Genomic DNA, 24,556 nt, shown 5'->3' with positions numbered 1-24,556 from the left:
GGAACTAATTGACATATGCTACATTTTGTTTCAGACAGGAATATAAAATCTAGAGGTAGGATAGAAGTCAAATTCTTGATGAAAGAATGCAGAGGGGAGGAATTTGAACTTAACCCTGTACAATTCCAGCTGAGGATATTCATGTATCCTTCTTAGACTATTCCTGGTCAGTTGCACCCTTTCTTGCAATTCTTAGAGCAGATTCCTTGTCTGACATAGAGTTGTCATGAGAGTCGTTGTTGCATAGGCCAAACACTATAGTATTCTTTCCTTTTCATTTCTTTTGAATTTTTTTCCTCTTCAAAGATCGAGGGAGGTAGAAGTTATCGTCCAAAGGCGGAGCTAAGTTCAGATCTAGGGCATGTGTGAATTAGGTGGGGGACTAGGGCATGTGTGAACAAAGGTTTGCGAATCTTTATGAGGGGTCAAACTTTTTGTAGATTCAGAATTCTGGTTTTTGGGCTCAATCCCAAAAGGTTTTTGTTTGGACTCGAGAAATCTTTTGACTACCTGGCCCAGTTCATCCCAGGCTTCCAACTTCAGAGCCTCAGATGGGCTTAATTGTTGTTCAGGGATTATTGGGTGTGAATGGGTCAGATTTTGGGCCCAGTAAGGGTTTCTCTTAGTAGTGTTTTTGTGGGCTTCATCTTGCGTGACTTCGTGAAAGGTTGGGGTCAAAGTGGGCGGTGGGCTTGTGGATGAAGGGTAGTTTGGGCCCAAGGAATCAGGGGAGTTTGGTTATTTCCTTTTGAGACATTTGAGGAGCTGAAAATGTTGTTAAGCTCTAGATAATCTATCGACCCCAATGGGATAAAAGGATTCGAGAGTGGGTCAGAGGGAAAATAGAACTTGTTGTTTTCTTCAATGTTGACGTTGAGAAAAAGATGCGATAAGTTGACTTCTTGATCTAAGTCTTGGAATATTGAATCCCATGATTGAGTAGGGGAAAAGGATGAAGGTTGATTGTTTGGACTTTTATGGGAAGAAGACAAAGTTGGAAATCTCATTTTTTGGTGCTGACGTGTTTTCAAGTTTGGGGAGTGAGAAGTGAGAGTGAACGGGGAGATTATGCAGTTTAAATAGGGTGGGTGGGGTATGGGAGTTTGCCATAAAAGAATAGGAAGTGGAAGGTTTAGTTTTAACTCCAGGTATTTTAGAAGAATGTTAAGAAGTAGGATTTTTTGGCAGATAAGAGATCTTTTAGTGTTGACATTGTGAATAGTGACGCAGGAAAATACTGTCTGAGCCTTATTTTCTTTTTGAAGTTCAGGGGCTTTTTCGTAACTTACTCGGCCAAAAGGAAAAGGGGGGTTGGGGATAATAATACCTGGAGGCTGTAATGAATTGGTGTAAGAATTATGGTTGGGAAGTGGATGCATATTACGTCGTTGCATTGAATTCCCATGCATATTTTTTTTGTGCACTCGCTTGGCCTGGCGCGTGAACCTCGAACTTTGAAACAATTTCTTGGAGTTCTGAGGGGCACCTTGTGAAGGAGGAATTGAGCATTTGTTCTTCTTGTTTGCTAAATTTTCATCAGGAATTTTAGGATTTCTTTTCCTTTTACCCGGACTATTTCCAGACTGATCGTTGTGATTTTCGTCTCTATCTAAGGCATTTTAGGAGTTAGGAAGGTGGTGACTTGAGTTATTACCATTTTCTAGGTTACAATCTTGTGGCCCTTCTGAGTTGCCTGATAATTCATCTGATGATGATGAATTTTGTTGATCTTCCTGTCCATCCTCCTCTGACAGGGTAGCTTCGGATGGGCTGTCTCCTTCCTCGTCCCTTTCCCAGGAATAATCTACTAGGTTAACTTCTGTTGTGCGATTTCTGTTTACTCCTTTGAGTCCAATGAGTTTGTTTGTGAACAATGGAATAAAGTTTGGGGAGATGTGGGTTTGTTCACGGCTCTGGGTCATGTTATGCAGGACTATGTCAAAGTGTTGCTTCGCTATGATTATTGGCATTCTACAGCGATTGCATCTATGGCCTATCCTGCCGCATTTTGAGCAAAAGACAAAGACCCCCTCATACCTGAAAATCCACCCAGTATGGTTCACCATTTTGTGAATCGAAGTAGCTAGAAGCCTAGGACTAAAGGGTTGCTAATCGAGATGACAACTTTCGCTCTTAGGTAGTCCTTGAAACCAGGAGAAGTAGATTTGTTATCAAAATTCAAAACTCTACCTATTGTAGCTATGTGAGGTTTGTTATGCATAAGGGGTAGTCCTTCTACTCTAATCCAAACTAAGGAGTTTAGGAACGTGACAGAATTGTACGAAGCTTTTGCACTACAAAGGGAGAAAATTACCAAGGCTCCATCATAGCTAATTGAACCTAGGGCGGCTAGGTTTTCTCTGTCTCTATTGTCTACACAAAAGAAGAAAAATAGTTTACCTACTTTTTTTATGGAAATCTCATCATTAGTTGTCCATTTGAGGTAAACCCAGTCTTGAATAGTGCGTTCTTGGAAGTCCCTAACATCTTTGACTTTGCCTACCATTTAGTGGTAAACTATCCCCCACTGCATTTTAATTGATAGTATATGTATATTGTATAACGGAGATGGAGGAGGAGTGTTGAGGGAAAGATAACTTACCTGTATATGTGGCATATCTCGCTAACAGGTGAAGAAAATTCTCATTGTTGTGATTTGTGCATGCTATTCCTTCAATGTTCCCCGTATACCTTGACCAATATAATAAATGACGTATAGTCTCATAGTTATTGGTCCGTGCTGCTTCATGGAGAATTGTATTTCCTTTTGAATTACTTACAGCCAATATCCGGAGGTTTTCGATTTCTGAGTTTTGTACACTATCCCTATTACGCCCATTGTGGAGAGACGATTGCAAGAATCTTAATGCTGCAGGAGTTTGAAGCCTAGCAGCAACGTGCAATGGTGTATCTCCTATGGAGTCCTTCTGGAAGATGAGATCAAAATATCTTTCTAAAGCTTCCTTAACGAACTGCTCATGACCATGTCGAAGTGCTATATGAATGATATTACTTCCATCTTCAGCTTGACGACAGAAATAAGTATCATCATAAGTACCAATCTCATCCTTCTCTTTATAATTTTGTACAATCTCTTGAGAAATTTCATCATTCTCTTGTGAGCTTCGTTGCTGAAACAAACGTGTATCTCCTGTTCTAGCAGCCGCATGAAGCTTGTCATCCATTTTTCTTCCAATGATAGAAGCCAATTCTATCAACTTTTTCTACAACATGAGATTTCTAGTATTAGCCTTCATGCATAAATGACTTCATCATCCCACCAATAAAAATGCATTGGGAAATGGGGTACAGAGGAAAGGGCCGAGTACCCCTTAATCATGAACAATTGTATCACTAACCTTTGCACAAAATTTGAGGCTATTGCTTTGGTTATTACAGAAAAGCTTAGACTCACACTATGTATACTAGAATTTTTTGCACGCGATGCGTGCTTGAATTTTTTTCAAAATAGAAATGAGTTTTCCGAGAAAATGTCCCATCCTTCAATTTCATGATCGGGTCAACCAGGCCAGATCATGAGTCAAATATCATGATCGGGTTGACCCTCGATTTTTTTCGGCATAAGAGTCAAAATTTGAACATTAGACATACAAAGTATAATTGTTTATATTGCAAAATTTGATTGGTTTAGTTTTTGTCACTTAAGTCTCTCACCATTCTTTTTATTTTATTTTTTTACTTTTCAAAGTTAAATTTTATGAACAAAATAGAAATTTTATTGAATTTATTTATGATTTCTAATAATATAATTTTTTAATTGATTTTTGAATTAAGTACAATACTTCATAAATTGTAAAGAAAGTGGACACTTTGATTTCAAGTCAATTTTTTCATAAGTTGTAGTTTGTAAGTGAATTTTTAAGCTTTTCTAAAGTTTCCTCATTTTAGTGATTTACAAAACGTAAATTATGAAATTTTATGATTTTAGTTGACTTGTGAGTGATTGTTATAATTATATTTTTGCTATTTTTGTTTGAAGCCCCCTTTAATTTGTAAGTGAATTTGTAATTTAGAATAGAAAGGGGGTAACATAGTCTCTTTATTTAGGGACACCATAGCTCCCCCTTCCCTTATATAATAGAGATATGTTATACTTTAATTCTTGAATGATACTTTACATAAGCCTTTTTACGTTGATAATTATTCGCTATCATATAATAGAAAAAAATAGGTCCAAATATATGTAAAAGTTTCATTATATATAGGAAATACTATAAAAAAGTAAATAATTTTTTTTTCTTGTCTAACTTCTAAATTCTAATTTCACTACAAATACACCTCTATTTTTTATCATGACCCACCATTAATTGTGAATGGTTCTTGAGAATAGTGATTTGTAAGTAAATTTTTACAAATGTTTTTGTATGTATTAACGTTCTAGGTTATTAGTTTTAGTTTGTATGTTAATTTAAAGTTTTAATAAAGTTTCGTGATTATTTGAGTGATTTGCGTGATTTTCTCAATTGTATGAGTGATTTGTAAATTTTCTCCTTTTAAGTGATTTGTGAGTGAGTGTTGTAAATTAATTTTCGATAGTTTTCTTTGAGTGTAATTTTGATTTTGACATTTCTTTTGTAATTTAGAAAGAAAAGGGGGGCAAAATAGGCATTTCAAAAGAGGACACCATTGCTCCCCCTTCCCTTACATAATAGAGATAGAGATTTTATGTACACAAAGTGTTGTATGCTTTTTGTTAGCTTATATTTTATAAGGTCTAAATAATAAGAGTATCTTTTTCATTTGAATTTCAAATGAAAATTTGAAATCAATTTAAGTTTTGATTTCAAAATTCATATTTTAGTTATAACATATAATTGAAGTCAACTTTTTCCAACAAAATAATTAAAAAAAAAGTAGTTATAGTTTATTTATTTTAACTTACAGTTCGTTTGGTAGAAGGAATTTGGAAGGAAAAGAAAGGAAGTGGAAGGAAATTTATTACTTTCCAATGTTTGGTTCATTTAAAAAAAATTAAGTGAAAGGAAATGGGAGGAATTGGAAGGAAAGAATCTTTAATAAAATTTCACTTTCCTTTCCTCCCAAAAGCGGGGGAATTCGGAAGGAAAGAGAAAATTTATACCAAACATGTGAAATTAAGGTTTTTTCCTTTTTCTTCCATTCTTTTCTTTTCTCTTCCCTTCCTTTCTCTTCCCTTTCTTTCCTTTACTAAAAATGAACCAAACACACTGTTAATAAGATTTTCATTTGTAGACGTCTTCCTCTCTTGCTCGAGTGATTTAGAGGAAACACAACATTATTTCCGTCCTCGGAGAAACTCTGGAAACCTTTTTCGTTACTGAAAACTTTCATAAAAAAACACATATAGGAAATGTTTATTTGTTAACATAAATTAATAGATTTCATCAACGACATTTTTAAATTTATTCGTCGCTGAAGTTCTCGTCAAATAAGGCATCCCGAAATTCAGAGTTCCTTACCTGGATTCAACTTAATTCTAGTTTCTCCTTTTGGTATTTTATATCTTTAATTAGGAGTCTAATATTCTCCTAGTTTTAGTCAGAAGCAATTTTCCTTAGCCCAATCTTCCCTTTTTTCTTCTTGTATCATCTTTCGATTTCTTTGTATTTTCGTTGACGTCTTTGATAAGTCCTTTAATGAAAGTTTCACAAATTTATAGAAAAGATATTAAATATTAATCATGGTACATAGTAGCAATATTAGTATAACCGTATATGTAATATCGAGTTGCGAATGCTATTATGTTGATACTCCCCTATCACATGGTTACTTGTGCTACAGCCGAACTTTGTTATCAGTGTTAGATATGTATGTGCAAACCCAAGAATTTTCGCGGTTTGAACTTGTTTGTTGTTTTATAGAAAGTGGTGATAAGAACATTCAAGTATCATTTGCATATTAGGGTGCATTTTCATATAGTCTTAGAGCATTTGATTTATATTACACTAGTTTTTATATGCATGCGATGCGTGCGAATATAGGTAGAAAATTAATTGTTAATTATATCTAATAAATTAGGGATATTTGAATTGTTGATAGTTTTCTTTTTGTTATGTCTTTTTTTATTTTTAAAATTAATTAGGTAGTTTCCTTTTTATTTTTAATTTTTTTAATCAAAGTAAATAGTTAGAATAGAGATGTAGTGAGGGTAAAATGGGATTTCTAATATTTTGATGTCCTACCCCTCTTTCCATATAGAATGGAGATAACGCAATATAGTAATACATGACAAAAAAATTCTATTTATTTTGTTATATTATGATTGTTGTGGATATATAATTTTCTTATATTTAAGGAATTATCAAATTATTAAAAAAAAAGTACTATTTCTTGAATGTTTCTAAGGAATGTACAAACCCCTTCCTTGTGGTTAGTATATACTAGCATTTTTTGCACGCGATGCGTGCTTGAATTCTTTTCAAGATAGAAACTCGATTTTTTTCGACTTATGTAAAAGTCAAAAGTTGAACATTAGACATACAAAGTATAATTATTTTTAGTTACAAAATTTAATTGGTTTAGTCTCTGTCTTAAAGTCTTTCACCAGTCTCTTTTTTTTTTTTACTTTTCAAGGTCAAAATTATATGAACAAAATAGAAATTTTATTGAACTATGATTTCTAATATTATAATTTTTTAGTTGATTTTAAAATTAAGTACACTACTTCATATATTGTGAAGAAAGTGGACACTTGTATATCAAGTCAAATTTTTGTGAGTATGTATTGATGTTGTAGTATATTGGTTGTAGTTTGTAAGTTAATTTTTTGGTTTTTGCAAAGTTTCATCATTTGAGTGATTTTTATAATGTAAATTATGCAATTCTGTGATTTAAGTTGACTTGTGAATGATTGCTATAATTTTATTACAGTATTTTTATTTGAATCTCCCTTTGGTTTGTAAGTGGATTTGTAATTTAGAAAGGAAAAGGGGTAAAATAGTCTCTTTATTCGGGGTCACCATATATAGCAACCCTTCCCTTATATAATAGAGATGTGTTGTACTTTAATTCTTGAATGATATCCTATTATATCACTGGGGGAAAAAACATAAAGGGCTGCGCAGGATGGGCTGCGCTTTTCGTAAAAGCGCAGCCCTACTAGTGAAGGGATGCGCTTATTTAAAAAAGCGCAGCCCTACTAAGCAGAAGGGCTGCGCTTATTTAAAAAAGCGCAGCCCTTCACTAGTAGGGCTGCGCTTTTTTAAATAAGCGCAGCCCTTCTGTAGGTAAGAAGGGCTGCGCTTTTAAAAAAGCGCAGCCCTACTAAGTGAAGGGCTGCGCTTTTTTAAAAAGCGCAACCCTTCTGCTTAGTAGGGCTGCGCTTTTTTAAAAAAGCACAGCCCTTCCTGAAAAAATTTGAAATTTCGGAATCGCGGGCTTTGAAATATTGAGCGGGGATTCGTCAAATATATTATCCCTCATTCTCTCTCCTCTCTCACGTCCCTCATTATTCCTTTCCTCCTTCTCTCTCATCCTCTCTTCTCTCTCATCCCTCTTCTTCTCTCAAAAACTCCCATAAACATTTGCGACAAAAACCTTGAAATGATTTGCACTAAACATGGCGACGGAGTCCGATTGCCTATTGTGATACCTTTTCGGAAGCCATCCGAGTTCGTTTAAGCCTCCAAATAGCCATTTTAAGTTTTTCCGAAATTTTTTTTTTCCCTTAAATTATATATTTGGGTTTTGTTTTATGTATTTAAACATTATTAGGTTGTAGTTCTTGTATTTTCAGATCTATAATGTTCTTGTATACTTCTCTTTGTTTTGTTTTGATTAATGTTCTTGTATACTTCTCTTTGTTTTGATTAATGTTCTTGTATACTTCTCTTTGTTTTGATTAATGTTCTTGTATACTTCTCTTTGTTTATTTTGATTAATGTTATTCTTGTATGCTTCTCTTTGTTTATTTTGATTAATGTTCTTGTATACTTCTCTTTGTATATAATTTCTTGTATTTTCATCTTTGTTTTGATTAATGTTCTTGTATACTTATTGTATACTTCTCTTTGTATATTAGTTTTTGTTCCTTTTTTCATTTTCGTTTCATTCTTTTTATTGTTTTGGGTTTAGTATTTTCGTTTCGTTTCTCTTCTCTTCTGTTTAATTTCAGAAAATGTGAGATTATGAGTAAAAAAAATGACAAAAAAAAAAAAAAAATTTTATTTTTTTTTTTGGTAGGAAGGGCTGCGCTAGTTAGGAAAAAGCGCAGCCCTTCTAGCCCAGAAGGGCTGCGCTAGTTAGGAAAAAGCGCAGCCCTTCTAGCCCAGAAGGGCTGCGCTTTTTCTTAACTAGCGCAGCCCTTCTGGGCTAGAAGGGCTGCGCTTTTTCCTAACTAGCGCAGCCCTTCTAGCTTAAGGGCTGCGCTTTTCTAGCGCAGCCCTACTTAAAAAGTGAAGGGTTGCTACTGAAAGGGCTGCTGTCAAAAAGCGCAGCCCTACATGCCTTTTTTAGCGCAGCCCTTCTTCATTTTTCCACTAGTGTATAATAGAAAGAGATAGGTCCAAATATATGTAAAAGTTTCATTATATATAGGAAACACTATGAAAAAGTAATTTTTTTTTCTTGTCTAACTTCTAAATTATGATTTCAGTACAAATACACCTTAGTTTTTTTTTTCTTGTCTAACTTCTAAATTATGTTTGCACACATTGATATTTAAAAATATTCATCATTTCAAATTTGGTCATTTTCTAAATTTTAACACTTTGAGCTTCAATTATATTTGAAATGAAATTGTAATTTTTTTAATACACAATTTGATATTGGATTTTTTTTTTAGAAAAACAAAAATCGTTACTTTTCGCAAATTAATTTAGTTTTTTTTCTGGAAATGGATTTTTGCAAAAATTGTTCACAAAAAATTTGATATTGTTTTATTTTTCAAAATTTATTTCTGAACGTGGACTTTTTGCAAAAGTTATGGGCAAAAATTTTAATATTTTTTTTTTAGAAAAAACTAAATTTGTGTTTATAGGTAACTTTTATGAGTATAAAATTTAAGTCTGATTGTATAAAATCCCTTTTGAACTCATTTAAGTCTGATTGTATAAAATCCCTTTTGAACTCATTGTTGTCATCTCCTTTTTTTTAAGTACGTAACAGTCAACTAATCTGCTATTGTTTATTTCAACTAATGTGAAATAATTTTGAAGGTTAAAAGAATTATGTACCTCTTTCGAAGTTCGCAAATTGTCGATGGATGAATGTGTGATATCGCCATCAAAATCTTATATTATGCTTTTCTCAAATTTGTGTTTATAGGTAACTTTTGTGAGTATGTAATTGTGAATGGTTATTGAGAACAATGATTTGTAAGTAAATTTTTGTAGTAAATGTTTTTGCATGTATTGACGTTCTAGGTTATTAGTTTTACTTTGTATGTTAATTTTAAGTTTGAATAAAGTTTCCTGATTATTTGATTACATGATTTCTATAACATGATTTTCTTAATTGTATGAGTAATTTGTAAAGTTTCTTCTTTTAAGTGATTTGTGAGTGAGTTTTGTAAATTAATTTTTGGTAGGTTTTTTTTAGTCTCGATTTTAATTTTGAGATTCCTTTTGTAATTTAGAAAGGGAAGGGGGGCAAAATAGTCAGTTCAAAAGAGGACACCATAGCTCCCCCCTTCCCTTATATAATAGAGATATATAAATTTTATGTAGTGATGTAAATTATGCGTGCGTCGACAATCTTATGTAGTTATATATAAATGGACATGTTTTTTTTATCTAAAATTATTTTGATTGTGATGTAAATTATTGAGGTTCTTTTGACCTACTCATATGGCAAGTTTCATTGATTCTCATTTTTCAATTTTTTATAAAATGAAAAACTTAAATTAATAGAGGGTATTTTAATCACTTCAAAAGAGGACACCACACCTCCTCCCTTTGCTTATATAATAGAGATTTGTTATTTGGGCCCCTTTTCATCAATTATTTTGTTTACATGGGTTTTTCGTGTTTCGATGTAATTTTAGGTAGTTTGTACTCCAAAAAAGGGACATGAAGATTAAAGCACTTGGATGTCCTTTGAAACAATATGTAAGTGCTATTCATAATCGTGCAATATAAGACACATCTTCACTATTTTGCTCATAATATTTTATACAAAAATTATAATAAGTTAATTCTAAGCAAGGTTTAAACTAGACTTCAAGAGCTTCCCATCGATATATTACATGTACCAAACAAAGCTCTGAATCAAAAGTTATAACAATTCAAAGTTAAGCTAAGGAATATTCATGACTTATAAGCTAAGGCATATTATTATTACCGCTTGATTAACATCAAGAAGGGTTCATGCTTCAAAATCCATTTTTTGGCAATTATTGTTACCCTTTGGTATAGATACGTGACGGGATGACTAGCTTGGGGGTGTGCAACACACTTAGGAAATAGAAGGGGAGATAAGAAGAGCAATTGTTTTCAAGATTTTTTTTAATCCAAGTTATTTGGAAAGAGTTTGTTCTTAAAAGGTTATTCTTGAATTATTATTCAAGTGTTTGGAAAGAGTTTGTTCTTAAAAGGTTATTCTTGAGTTATTATTAAAGTGTTTTAAAATAGTTTATTCTTAAATAGTTATTCTTGAATTATTAGTGATGGTGTTTTCAAAATGAAAAATATTACGAACTAACAAATGTGTTACTTATCTAGTACATTTTGTACTTGGTTTTATTTTGACGTGTATTTTGTTTTTCCTATTTTGCTTTGCCCTGTTTACCTTTTTGGCAAGAAGTTTTGCAGGTGAATTTTGGATGTGCATGGGAGCATACTAGAAAAGTGATCTTCACCTAGATTAGGGTGTTTATTTATTTTGAGTATTGAGACAATATTTACTTTTATTAGTAAAGAAGTATCATTATTTTTGGTGAAAGTCTTCCGCTACAAGTTATTTTCTTAGTTAGTAGTTAGTTGCCGAAAGCGTGTTAGTCACGTGGCAGTAATACTCCTAAATTACTCAAATATTATTTACGAACTTATTTATTTAAAAATGAGTAGTTTGGGGGTGTTTCAGTTAGGTTGAATCCTAGTATGAATTAATTCATGATTATACCTTTAGATTTCCAAATTAATTTTTTAATTGTTCTTATTTAATTGATTGTTCATATTTTAATACTAGATTAAGGATAATAAGTGTTGTTATGATTCCTTTGTTTGATCACAATGGGAGTTGGATTTTGACAGATTTGAATATTTCAATTATGAGCATAAATCTCTCTATGGGAATAAGTAGATTGGATTACTAGAAATTCAATGGTGACGCTTTGCTTAATGTCTCTTTCTTGCATGAATCCATATGAATAGATATGAGTGAATGTTTAGGAAAGCTGTAGATACTCGAGAGAGTTTTATGTTATTTTTAGGAAGCATTACTCCTCGTGCATATTTAATCTGATCTTATTTGGGGTAGGAATTGTTACTATATTGATTCATACTAGTGGAGATACTTAACTATAACGCTTTTATTCATTAGATTATTTATTTTAGTAGCTTATTGTATATAAATATTGATCTCCTTTAGGTTTACCTTTGTTTAAGAGTTAATCATAGAATAACTTTTTCTCTGCAGGATCGACCCTGGCTTCTCTACTACATTATTAGGAGAAATAGTTAGGTTATTTACACGTCTACCAAATGGTCTGTTTGATATTTAGTTTAAATTGTATGAAAAGTCTTACTGTAGCATCATTAGGTTTCTACTGAAATTTATAAAACACCTCAAGAGCATTTTAAATAACCACCACATATAATTCTTTTAGTTTGCCACTAATTAAGATACTAAGTTTAATAAATTGTCAATTCTAGCTCACACATGATACTTCTGTGTTTTTCCCCATTGAATCCATCATTGGTGGGTATATGGTAAAACAGTTTTTAAGATGGTTATCTAAAATAGATTGACTTTATAAGGTGGTCAAACTCGACTTATTCTCAATAACTATGGAGTCACAGGCTATTATGGTAACCAGCTACCGATCGATTGACGATTGATATTCTAATCAGAACGAAATATATTTCAACAAGGGGGAGTTCGGTTGAAAGAGGGAAAAGGAAAAGGAATGAATAAAGTGTTATGAATGGAAAAGGACCCCCAAACCCCCCCAATTTTCTAACATGTTTGGTTAAGGAAGAGAATGGACTACAAAAGTTAAACCCCTTCCTGACTTTGCAACTCTCACTGGCGGCTGCCTTTCTCTCATTCACTGATGTTGCGCAGCGACCCTCATTCTTGAGCAACTAGTTAATCGGATGGTGGGTGTTTATGAGGTGGCTAGTCTAAGGCTAGTGGATAGAATTTAGAGATCAGGTCTTGCTTCTCTTATATCTAGGTGGCGATGTGGGATGGAGAAAGTTAGTTGTTGCCTCGATGGAGTGGTTGTGGTTGGTGATGTTTTGTGGTGAGGTTTATGGAGGTGGTTTGGTGATGTACTTCTTTGGTTATGGAGGTGGTTCGATAGATGTCATGGAGGTTGGTGGGTGACTGATCAGTGATGGTGGTTGGGTGGGCGATTGGACTGTGATAGTGGTTTGGTGGGAGGTGGTGTTTGGGTGGGCATTGGTGCGTGCTTGGCCAAGGTGAGGTGGTGAAGGTGGCGCTTTAGTCAAGTCAAGGTGTGGTGGCTAGTGAAGGTAGTGGTCAATAATGGTCAAGAGTAGAGGAGAAAAAGGATAATTGAAACCTTTGGGGCTGAGGGGAATGATGTAGAAGAGTTTGGGGTAAAGGAGAGGATAAAGCGTATGAGTTAATGGACCTAACAAAAAACACCTAAGGGAATCATTAATGTTCTTTCTGCTACCCTTTCTAGAGACTCTCAAACGAAACGCCCCCCCTCCCTTCTAGGTTATAATTTGATGAGTAAATCAACAATTAGGAAAATATAGAGGCATGGCATTCGAACCTATAAAATGTGAGATTCTTTTTCTGGCATTAGAGTATATTATATTGGGTCATAAGACGGATAGTTGTGTGTCATTTTTCGTTCGAACCTATCAGGGTATATTCGGTTAGATCAATCTTTCCCCCTCCCTTATATCTCAAAATATTACTCATCCCTCTATCCCAGAATAGTATGAACACTTTCCTTTCCTGTTTGGCCTAAATTAGTTTGAAATCGTTGTTGGCATCGTCCCATTATTGCTATATTATTTCTTTTATACTCATTTGACCCACATTATATACCTTTATCAGTAAAAAGATACTCAACTTTCTATCTCTTCAAGTAAAAAATCTCACCAAGTCCTATCACATCTACTTTTCTAATAAAATAATATTTGATAACCACATTACAAGTTATCACCTTAAACTACGTGTTCGAACAAGTGTACAAACCTTTGTACGACGAAGAGATTTAATTTAAAATAGTAATAATAGCTAATTAATATACATCTCATTTGTCTATGTAATCATTTTAATTTTACTAAATATCCTTGAATAATTATGCATTTCATCATATATTTTACAATTTTGGCATATACCTTTTAATATTTTTTTTTTAAATTCAACATATGTCCTTCTTGAATAACAACCATTAACTTTTTTAATACAACGAGGTGGTACAATATTATTACTGGTGGATAGGGATTCTCTATACACATATTGTAAGTGTAGCACCTTCCATTATCTACTATTTCATTGTAAAAGCGAATGCAAGTATTGAAGATTTTTTTTTGGGTAAGTAAGTAATTATATTAAAGCCCAAGAAACATAACAACCTAAAGGAAGCTAGGGATTAACAACCCCACAACCACAAAACAACTGGATACACCCAGCACTTACAATCCTTCAATCCATTGTTCGTCTCTATCTTTAACTTTCATACTCAAGACTTGTACAATTATATGTTTGATCATATATTGAATACCATTAACTGTTCTATCAACTGTCATAATTTGATCCCAGTAAGTTGAGTGTTCCAGACCATGTACACAGTGGCAGCAATGGCAACCATAATCACCATTATCCTTCTGAGTCTCGAGCCTTTATATACCTGTCTTTGAGTCATCTACACGGCTGCAATAAGCTTCTTCCACCCCAGATGACATTGAGCCAATTCATCACTCTAGTGATACATTGAGCACTAAACTCACACTCAAACATCAAGTGTTGTACAGTTTCAATATGTTGCTAGTAGAGAGTGCAAGAGTCATCTATACAGATATTCATATTCTTCAGCCTTTGTCTTGATTTAAGTTTGTCCTGAAGAGCCAGCCAAAGAATCATTTTGTGCTTTGGTTGTGAGTATTTGCACCATACATACTTACTCCACTGGCTATGAGCCTCTACACCTTGCAGTGCCTTGTATTGTTTTTTAATACTATTCACCATTTTGTCAATGAGTCCTTAACAGTCATGAGCTTTCAACTTTCTTGTGGATATTGGAACCCCAAGATATCTAAAAGGGAGTGAGCCTCTTTTAAACCCACTAACATCAGTGACTCTCTGAATAATTTCTTCTTGCAAGCCAGCAAAATAAGCTTCAGACTTATTAACATTTACATCAAGCCCAGATGCATTAGAAAACATCTGAAAACCTTAAAGCATAATGTATATAGATTTAAAGTCCCCATGGCAGAACATACAGTAACAAATCATGCAAAACATAAGTAGATGAGCTTCAATCTGTTGCATTGGGAGTAAAAATTAAACCCCTCCATGTCACCTATGTAGGTCAAACTTCTGTCAAGATAGTTCATACAGAGAGCAAAGAGTAGAGGAGACATGGGGTCTCCCTGCCTCAACCCTCTCTGGGCTCCAAAAAAACCATGTAGGAACACCATTCAGCATAATAGAAAACATTGGTGTTTGCACACACACCATTATCAAACTGATGAACCTCCTAGGGAACCCAACACCTTCAAGCATTTGTTGTAAGAACTTTCAGTTGATGGTGTCATATGCTTTCTTCAATTCAAGTTTCATCATGCAGCTTGCTCTTGTAGCTTTCCTTTGGTAACATTTCACTAGATCTTGGCAAATTAATTATGCAGAATGCTTCTTCCAGAAACAAAAGCTCCTTGGCTATCAAAGACAATATCAGGCAAGATCATATTCAATCTCTCACTAATCAACTTAGTGATGCACTTATATAGCATTGAACAGCAGGCAATGGGCCTGAATTCAGTCACATTCTCAGGGCATTTCACCTTTGGAATTAATGTTAAAGTTGTGACATTAATTTCCTTTAATAGCTTCCCAGTTCTGAAGAAATGCATAATTGCCTCACTTATCTCATCACCGATAATGTCCCAGCAAAGTTTATAAAAACAGCTGTTGAATCCATCAATTCCAGGGGCTTTGGTATCTGGTATACTAAACATTACCCTCTTTACATATTCCTTGGTGTATTCTTTCTGCACAATACTCAGGTGATGCTCAGTTAACTTTTTACCCTTATTTACTAGGAAAAATTGACAATAGAGGTCTGAACTTTGGGTGATAATTTTTAAAAGGTCTGAACTATTGATTAACCTGTGTAGGTCCCAACTTTAGGGGATCTTAACTTTTAGCGGGCCTCGACGACTTAAAACTGAAGATTTTTTTTTAAATCTCACCTAGTTCCTACATCCCTCCCTCAATTAACCCTTCTGATGTGACCCAAGTTTTACAAGTGATGACCTATTAAGCCAGTTTTAAGTCACTAAGGCCCGCTAAAAGTTAAGACCCCCTAAAGTTGGGACCTACACAGGTTAATCAATAGTTCAGACCTTTTAAAAATTATCAACCAAAGTTCAGACCTCTATTGTCAATTTTTCCTATTTACTAAAGTTTCAAGAACATGTTGTCTTTGTTATGTGCAAGAGAACTGCTGCTTATAATAGTTCACAAAAGCATCATCTACTTTTGCTCTCTGATTTACCCAAACTCCATCACTATTCTGAATAGCATTCACTCTATTCTGACATCTCCTAGCCTTGAGAGCCTGATAAAACACCTTTGAGTTTTCATAACCATCTTTCAGCCAAGACAATTTAGCCTCTTGTTGCAAAAAGCTATTCAACATTTTGTTTGCTCTATACAGCTCTTTAGTAGCCTACTTCTCAGCCCTGATCAAAGCATGATCTGTTAAATTTACATGAAGTTCAGTTTGCACTCTCATAAGGTTACCTCTAGCCTTTACCACATTTGCTTCAACATCACCAAAACCTTCCTTATTTAAGGATTTCAGAGCAGTCTTCACCATTTTGAGTTTTTTGCAAACTTTATACATAGCACACCCCTGCAAACTCCTACATTATTCCCTCCTGACAACCTCCAACACCTTATCATGAAGACACCACATATTATGAAAACGAAAAGGCTTTTTGAGTTGACACCCTGGATACACACACATTAGTAAAGGTGTATGGTCAAAATTACCCTCAGGCATTATGTGCACCTCAACTAAGTCAGAAACATCAATCCATTTAGGATTAGCAAGGGCTTTATCAATTCGAGAATAAACCCTCTGATCTCCATCCTGCTTATTACACCAAGTGTAATACCTTCCAGTTGTCTTCACATCAGTAAGTTGGCAAGTTTGCATACAATCTATCAAGGGACTTGTTTCACTTGCTCTCACTGGGGCACCAATTCTATCTTCATAGCTACTCACAGCATTAAAATCACCCATTAATAGTCAAGGAAGCACATTGTTCCTAGCTATGGTCTTCAAACAAGTCCACAGTTTAGTTCTACTATGGCAATCATTAAAGCCATATATATGAAGGTACAAGCAAACCTACCACCCCCAACTCGAGGTTCAACCATATAATGAATGTATTGACTATTCACCATACAAATATCAACATTAACTGACCTAGGAAACCACCCTAGAATAATCCTTCCATTGCTATGACACCCAAAATTATGAGAAAAGCACCAGCTAGGACACAACTTTAGATAAAACTGACCTTGCTTTGGCAGCTTAACTACGCTAAACAGCTTCACATTATGTAAGTTAATGAATTTACTTACCTTAGTCTGTTTTGTCTTTCTGTTTAGGCCCCTTATGTTCCATGTCAGAACATTATCCATCAAGAGTAGGAGGAATCACCTCCTGCCCTTTATCCACCAATGTATCAGGCTGCAGCATCCCTTGTTCATCATTACAGCCACTCAGAACCTCAATTGCATTCACATCAACCTCTGCCAACAATGCATCAAATGAGTTATGTTCAGTGATGACTCCAGGGCCAGGACCAGCATTGCTCTTTGGCTTCCCTACCATTTGAAACCCCTCATTATCCACTAGAGCCTTCCTCTTAGGAACTCATACCTGCTTCCCCACATTCCTTTTACAGTTTCCTCCCTCATGCCCAAACCCTTGGCATTTAGTGCATTGTATAGGTCTCCACTCATATTCAACCTTATGTTGCACTTTATTGCCATATGCAATGCAGAATTCAATCGTTTCAGGAAGGTCTTGCTTCAATCCAACCTCCACCAAGACTTTAGCAAAAAGCAATTTCTACTTCCCCTTTGTAGCTTGATCCATCTTAATCGTTTTCCCAATAATTCCAGCTATCTTAAATAGACTCTTCTCACCCCAATATTTGAGTGGAAGTCCAGGAAACTTCACCCAAATAGGAACTTGTTGCACATTGTCTTTTGTCCATATTCATGTCAGGATTCCATAGGCGCGATATTAGAGGTTTTTGATCAAAAAATTAAAACCCATCACTATTAGCTTTCAAACATGATTCCATTGAGGTAAACCTAAAAATGAACATCCCTCTTCCAATACCAGCAATTGTGTCAATGCCTAGTTTACCCCAAACACGATTAAAAAAACCCTCCATAACAGGAAAAGGTGGGTTAGCACCTACGACATAGCATACGACTGCAGAGGACCAGTAATCAATTTCATCTTGTACGTCATCAGATTCAATCATAACAACAGATTTAGAATCACTTACCCTCTTCTTCGATTGAGCTTTCTTAGTTTCGTCAAGCCCATTATAACCTCCTTGCCTGCCTATTATCCTTGTCACCACTTTGCATCACATTAAGCGAACCAGATAAAGTTTCCTTTTCAATTGATTTTTGAATACAATCCACCAGATTCACCGGCGAAATGCCCTTTGTTACTTTATCGACATCATCTACTTCATTTACCTCCTCATTTTCTGCAATCTCTTTTATCGGACTAGGCACCTTCAAAGGCGGGATAATACCCATAACTTCATCAACACTCTTAGTCTTCCTCACCGGCGACGATGACGGCCCTTGGTTCTTCCCCTTACCTTTCTGAGCACTCTTTGTAGCTCCTCTTCCCCTTGTCATGGCTACGGGCAGTTTCAACAAATTGCCTTAACGTGCTATGCGAGAGAGAGCAGTAGCTTAACGTGCGCTCATCTTTCTTTTTTACTGAAGATTATTAGGTACTTCTGTTGAAACCCATTAAATGCCCACTTGTGAATGTCTCACATTGGAGAAAGATGAGAAAATAAACCACTTTATAAGATTAAGAGTTACTCCTCCTATCACCAATTGGTTTTAGGATGGAACCTCATAGCTTGTAAGTGGGCTAAACTCTCCTCCTCCTTATTGGGTTACCCGGGCCCATTTTTATATAATCTGAAATTTAACATGGTATCAGAGCCATCGTGACAAAAAGGTCACGTGTTCGAATCTCGTCCACCCCTTCTTTCTCAGTGGAATATTTAGTGCCAGGTATGAGGGAGGCTTGTGCTGTATCCGCACTTGAAGCCCAAATGGCTCTTGCGTGAGGGGGCATCATAGAGTATGAATATATTCTTGGGGCCTCAACCATCAGCTTAAGCTTTTGGTTGAGTTGGTCCATTAACATGGTATCAGAGCCCGGGTTGTGGGTCTCTTCTAAACTAGGCCTCTAATCAAGCAACTAGGTAAGGGTTTACCTCGACATGATGTCCATCCCTTAAGAGGATTATTTCTGATTACCTTTCTAGTTAGCTCTAAATTCTAAAGACACTCACAAGTGAGGACGTGCGTTGAAACCCATTAAATGCCCACTTGTGAGTGTCCCACATTGGAGAAAGATGAGAGAGTAAACCACTTTATAAGATTAGGAGTTACTCCTCCTATCACCAATTGGTTTTAAGATAGAACTTCATAGCTTGTAGGTGGGCTAAACTGTCCTCCTCCTATCAACTTCCTACACTTATAAATATATGCAACTTCTAACCTTCATTTTATTTTCATAAGATGACCCTAACCACTTTTCTCTTTACACATACTCCATCTCATAATTTATTTACCAAATTTTTTGGCATTAGGTTTTTAGAGGTAAAAAAAAAAGGTGAACTATTAATTCTAGTTTTATTCTGATGAAACAACTGTTTCAATTACTTTAGCGAAGTTTGTCAGACAAACCTTTTATATATCACATTTTAAGGAAAACAATACCTTTTAAGAGTTTTTTTTGACAACATAAAACCTTAAATGTAATTCGCTTGTGAGAAACCCTGGACTATTTTCCAATGTTGACCAGTCAGAATCTGCGTCGACTCACTTAAGTGAAGCGTGTGACTTGCTCATGACTCCTGTTTTGCTTAATTTAAGTCATTCCCCTCCTCCCCACCCCTACCTAGATACTTAAACCACTCTAGCCCATCCCTAGCCCCACCCCTCCCCCACCCCGAAACCACCCCCACCTACCTAAACAACCCTACACACAATCTCTTTCTTTCTTCACCAAATCCCAAACTAACCAACGTCAACCACATCACCACCACCAACATCAAAACCTACCGACCACTATCTATCTCTTCATCAATCCCCCAAACCAACGACCATCAACCATATAGCACCACCATCAATATCGAAACCCATACCCACTATATCTTTCTCTCCTTCTTCACGATCATTTCACTTGGTGGTGGTGGCGAATTTTGGGTGGTTTTGGTTTGAATTTGATGTTGGTGGCGATTCAAATTATGGGTTTGAATTTGATGGTGGTGTTGTGGTATGTTTTAGGGTTCAAATGGTGGTTGCGCTGCTTTTATGGTGATTAATTTATTTAGGGTTCGAATGGTGCTTGTGGTGTCATTAGTTTTTTGGGTTTTGGTGTTTTCTGGATGGACTGGTGGTGGTTGTCGCTGGGCATGGTGAAGCATGACTAGTGGCTGGTTTCGATGGTGGTGCGAGGATTAAAGATGATGGAGGGTGGTGGTGATGGGTAACGTAGGGGGGAATGGAGAGAAAAGGTTGAAATTAAGCAAAATACGAGTCAACGCTGGAATCCGGCTAGTCAACATCAAACAATAGACCAAGGTTGTTTCTCACAAAAAAAACTTACATCAAAAGTTTTAAGTTGTCAAAAAAATTTAAAAGGTTGTTTCTCGCAAAACGTGATTTGTAAAAGGTCTTTTTGGCAAATTTCACGTTACTTTATCATGAGTCGAATTTTTTTTTTGCAATTATCATAGAAAGGATGAACTAGCACAAAATAGAAAGGGGAAAGCTAACAAGTAAAAGGAAATGAAGGTTGAATCACTGATACATACCAGGTATAGAGGAATGTTTGATCCGTGAACTATCAAGTCGACAACCGACTTTCCATCATTATTCTTAATATTCGCATACTCCTTCCACGAGATTGAAGTTATCTGGGCATACCACTTGAAGAGATCGTGTGCAATCTCAAAGTCACGGACAATGATAGCAAGATGTAATGGCGTATTTCCATCATGGTCTTGTGAGAATATGAGACTGCCAAGTCCATGTAAGACGGTAAAGTATGCCCAAGAAGTTGTTGAGCCTTCTAAATTATTGTTGGTTGTAATGGTTGAAGTCCTAAGAAGGTGCAGAATTGTTCGACCCTTATGATTACAATTTTGTATCAATGAAGGAAAATAATGAGAGATCAAGCTAAGTAGCTCAAGCTTTCCACATTGTGCTGCTCTTAAGGTAGGAGTTAAGCCGTCAACATCACGCATATGTAGTACATCAATTTTGCTTATGTTCAGCAATCTAAGCATCACATTTTTTGATAAACTACCTGTTCACGCATTCAAGAGAATCAGAAAGAAAAAGGATCTCAAAGAATCTGAAATATTCACAATCATCTGTTTCTTTTTGTTCCATATTTTAGGAAGAAATCTGAAATATTCACAATCACTATATGTACATCTTACTAAACTCTTGCTTTTCAATAAAATTCAGAAAAATACTTAGTAAAATTAAGAAGTTTTGGCAAAGAAGATTCCATTGGAATAATTCAAATTTTCTTAAAGAGTCTAAAAGAACAACAGGAAAAGCAAAATGAAGCATAAATTCAAAGTGCATAATCAAACACACTAATAAATGACCAAAGGGAAAGAATTCACCTTCGAAGTTGGCATATCTTGCTATCACGTGAAGAACAGTCTCACCATTATCATTCATATCTGACAATGCTTCAGAGCTTACATAATCTATTTTTGTTGCGAAATATAGAGCCTCATAGTTACTGGTTGATGCAGCTTCATGCAAGAATGTATTCCCTTTAGAATTTTTCATTTTCCATGGTGAAAAATGATCAGTTTTGAAACTTATATCACTTTCACACCATGTGGTCATAGAGGATTTCAAGAATTCTAAAGCTGTAGCAGTTTGAAGTCTAGCAGCAACATGTAATGGAGTATCTCCTTTGAAATCTTTATGGTAAATAAGATCCCAAAAGTGTTTTAAACCTTCCACAATGAACTCCTTATGATCAAGTTGGAGTGCTATGTGAATTATGTTACTTCCATCATTAGCTTGACTAAGAAAATAATCATCATCGTATTCATAAGAATTATTAGAATGATCAATAGATTGAATTTCACTAGCCTCTTTAGATTCTTGTCGTCGTCGCTCAAACAATCTTGTATCTCCATATAAAGCCGCGTTATAGAGGTCATTGTCCATTAATCTTCCCTTAGCAGGTTGTGCAATCAATGTCAACTGCACATGTAAATCAAAATGTTGGTAGATAGGGAGAGACAACTCCAAGAATTCTAATACATACACCAACTGGCACAAGAGAGAAAGGGCAAGGCTTACAAGTACCAGTAAAAGGAAAAGAACTGAATCGCTAATACATACCAGGTATGAAGGAATGTCTGATCCACCAACTATCAAGTCTATAATCGACTTTCCATCATTATTCTTAATATTCACAAACTCCTTCCTTGTGTTTGAATTTATTTTGGCATAATACTTGAAGAGATTATCTGCAATATCGAAGTCACGAAGGATGATGGCAAGATGTAATGGTGTATTTCCATCATGATCTTGTATGAATATGAGACTACCAAATGCCTGTAAGCCGGTAAAGTATGTCCACAAAGTTTCTGAGCCTGAATTATTGTCGAGTGTTATAGTTGATGTCCTAAGAAGGTGCAGAATTGTTCTACCCTTATGATCACAATCTAGTATCAATGAAGGGAAATAACAAGAAATCAAGCTAAGTAGCTCAAGCTTTCCGCATTGTGCAGCTCTTAAGGTTGGAGTTAAGCCGTCAACGTCACGCATATGTAGTACATCAGCTTTGGTTATGTTCAGCAATGTCAGCATCACATCTTTAGTTAGACTATCTGTTGACGCATGCAACTAAGAATCAGAAAAGAAAGGATTTCAAACAATCTGAAATTTTCACAAAGCGTGCAACTCATTAGTACTTCATGCATCTGTTTCCTTTTGTTCACTATATCAGGAGGAAATTATAATGAATATATTACTTTCTGTATATCTTTCTAGACTTTTGCTTTTTGATAAAGTAAGAAAAGATGAAGTAAATTGAGAGGTTTATGCAATAAAGATTTCATAGAAATAACTAAAAGTAAGAAAGAAATGATAGTTTTTAGAGTAGAGAGGAATAAATAATATATGGAGAAGTTTTGCATTAAACTTGCTCAATTAATCTCAATATAATGAGTGCCTTTTATAGGCTTACAAAACACTACTAATAACATGTCCACTACTCAACCCACTACTTTTATCCCACTAAATAGACCATTATGTAGACCACTACTTGTTTGCCCACTAATTAATTATTATCAACTAATCCTAACTATTAAATTTTGGAGCATAATCCAACACACCCCCTTGCTCCAAAATTTCTAAGAGCCAATATTAAACATTGTGTCACAATCTTGCTTGTTCGTAATTCTTCCCGTATGATATATGGACCTTCATTTTTTTAATCTTCGTGGACTTCTCTCCATTAACATGGAAGCACTTCTCTTCCTAATGTAATGCACTTCTCATTACCAACGTCACATTTTCGGAGCACATCTCTCCGCACGACCTTGTGAAGCACTTCTCTCCACCACGACTTTGTGAAGCACTTCTCTTCACCACTTTGCATATAATCACAAATATTTTTCTTTTCAACCACTCTTGCCATGGTGGTTTGCCCCATATTTTTTTCACTCATAAAACAGAAGATGGCCTGCAATGGCTTACTTCTTACTTCCTCTCTCTCTTTTTTTTTTTTGGCCTCCAAGGATCTAACCTAAAGCTCTTGATACCATGATAGTTTTTTGAGTAGAGAGGAATAAATAATATATGGAGAAGTTTTGCATTAAACTTGCTCAATTAATCTCAATATAATGAGTGCCTTTTATAGGCTTACAAAACACTACTAATAACATGTCCACTACTCAACCCACTACTTTTATCCCACTAAATAGACCATTATGTAGACCACTACTTGTTAGCCCACTAATTAATTATTATCAACTAATCCTAACTATTAGGAAAACTATTTGACTAATTTTGGAGCATAATCCAACAAGAAAAACATGTCAAAAAGGTCTAAATATAAGACAGGAAAAGCAAATGAAACAAAGATTCAAAGTAAATAATCAAACATGTAATGGAAAAGAATTCACCTTGGAAGTTGGCATATCTCGCTATCACATGAAGAATAGTCTCACCATTGTTATTCACATCTGAAAATGCTTCAGAGCTTACAAATTTGTTATTTGTTGCGAGAAGTAGCGCCTGATAGTTACTGGTTGAGGCAGCTTCATGCAAGAATGTATTTCCTTTTGAATTTTTCATTATCCATGGTGGAAGGTGATCAGATTCGAAACTTCTATAGCTGGCTACATACCATGTGGTGATGGAAGATTCTAAGAATTCTAAAGCTGTAGGAGTTTCAAGTCTAGCAGCAACATGTAATGGAGTATCTCCTTTGGAATCTTTATGGTAAATAAGATGCGAAAAATGTTTTACACCTTCCATGATGAACTCCTTATGATCATGTCGGAGTGCTATGTGAATTATGTTGCTTCCATCATTAGCTTGACTAAGAAAATAGTAATCGTCATATTCATTAGTATTATCATCACGAGCAGCTGATTGAATTTCATCAGCCTCTTTAGATTCTTGTCGTCGTCGCTCAAACAATCTTGTATCTCCATATAAAGCCGCGTTATAGAGGTCATTGTCCATTATTCTGTCCTTAGCAGATTGTGCAATCAATGTCATCTGCACATACAAATCAAAATGTTAGTAGATAGGGAAGGAGGTAGCCCGATACCATAATCCTTACTCCCTCTGTATTTTTTTTTTTTTATCTGTTCTCAGTTCTCACTTATAATCTTGACACTATTCACAATTA

General features: G+C 35.2%; 1 protein-coding gene across 1 annotated transcript in view; it reads right to left on the bottom strand.

The window, feature by feature from the left end:
* LOC104907769 (uncharacterized) overlaps positions 1-24,556 on the bottom strand; it is a 45,861-nt gene extending 21,305 nt beyond the window's left edge. Inside the window, exons 1-5 of the mRNA XM_019252675.3 lie at positions 23,823-24,556; positions 22,033-22,523; positions 21,294-21,891; positions 20,472-20,965; positions 2,603-3,224 (exon numbers count right to left, since the gene is read on the bottom strand). Coding sequence (XP_019108220.2) covers positions 2,603-3,224; positions 20,472-20,965; positions 21,294-21,891; positions 22,033-22,523; positions 23,823-24,423 — 2,806 coding nt within the window. The 5' untranslated portion in view covers positions 24,424-24,556. The remainder of the gene's footprint in view (positions 1-2,602; positions 3,225-20,471; positions 20,966-21,293; positions 21,892-22,032; positions 22,524-23,822) is intronic.

The sequence above is a fragment of the Beta vulgaris genome, chromosome 4, assembly GCF_026745355.1.
Source record: "Beta vulgaris subsp. vulgaris cultivar EL10 chromosome 4, EL10.2, whole genome shotgun sequence".
NCBI classification, from domain to species: Eukaryota; Viridiplantae; Streptophyta; class Magnoliopsida; order Caryophyllales; family Amaranthaceae; genus Beta; species Beta vulgaris.
Note: the sequence above shows the minus strand (reverse complement) of the source record. Positions and strands in the feature narration are given on the sequence as shown.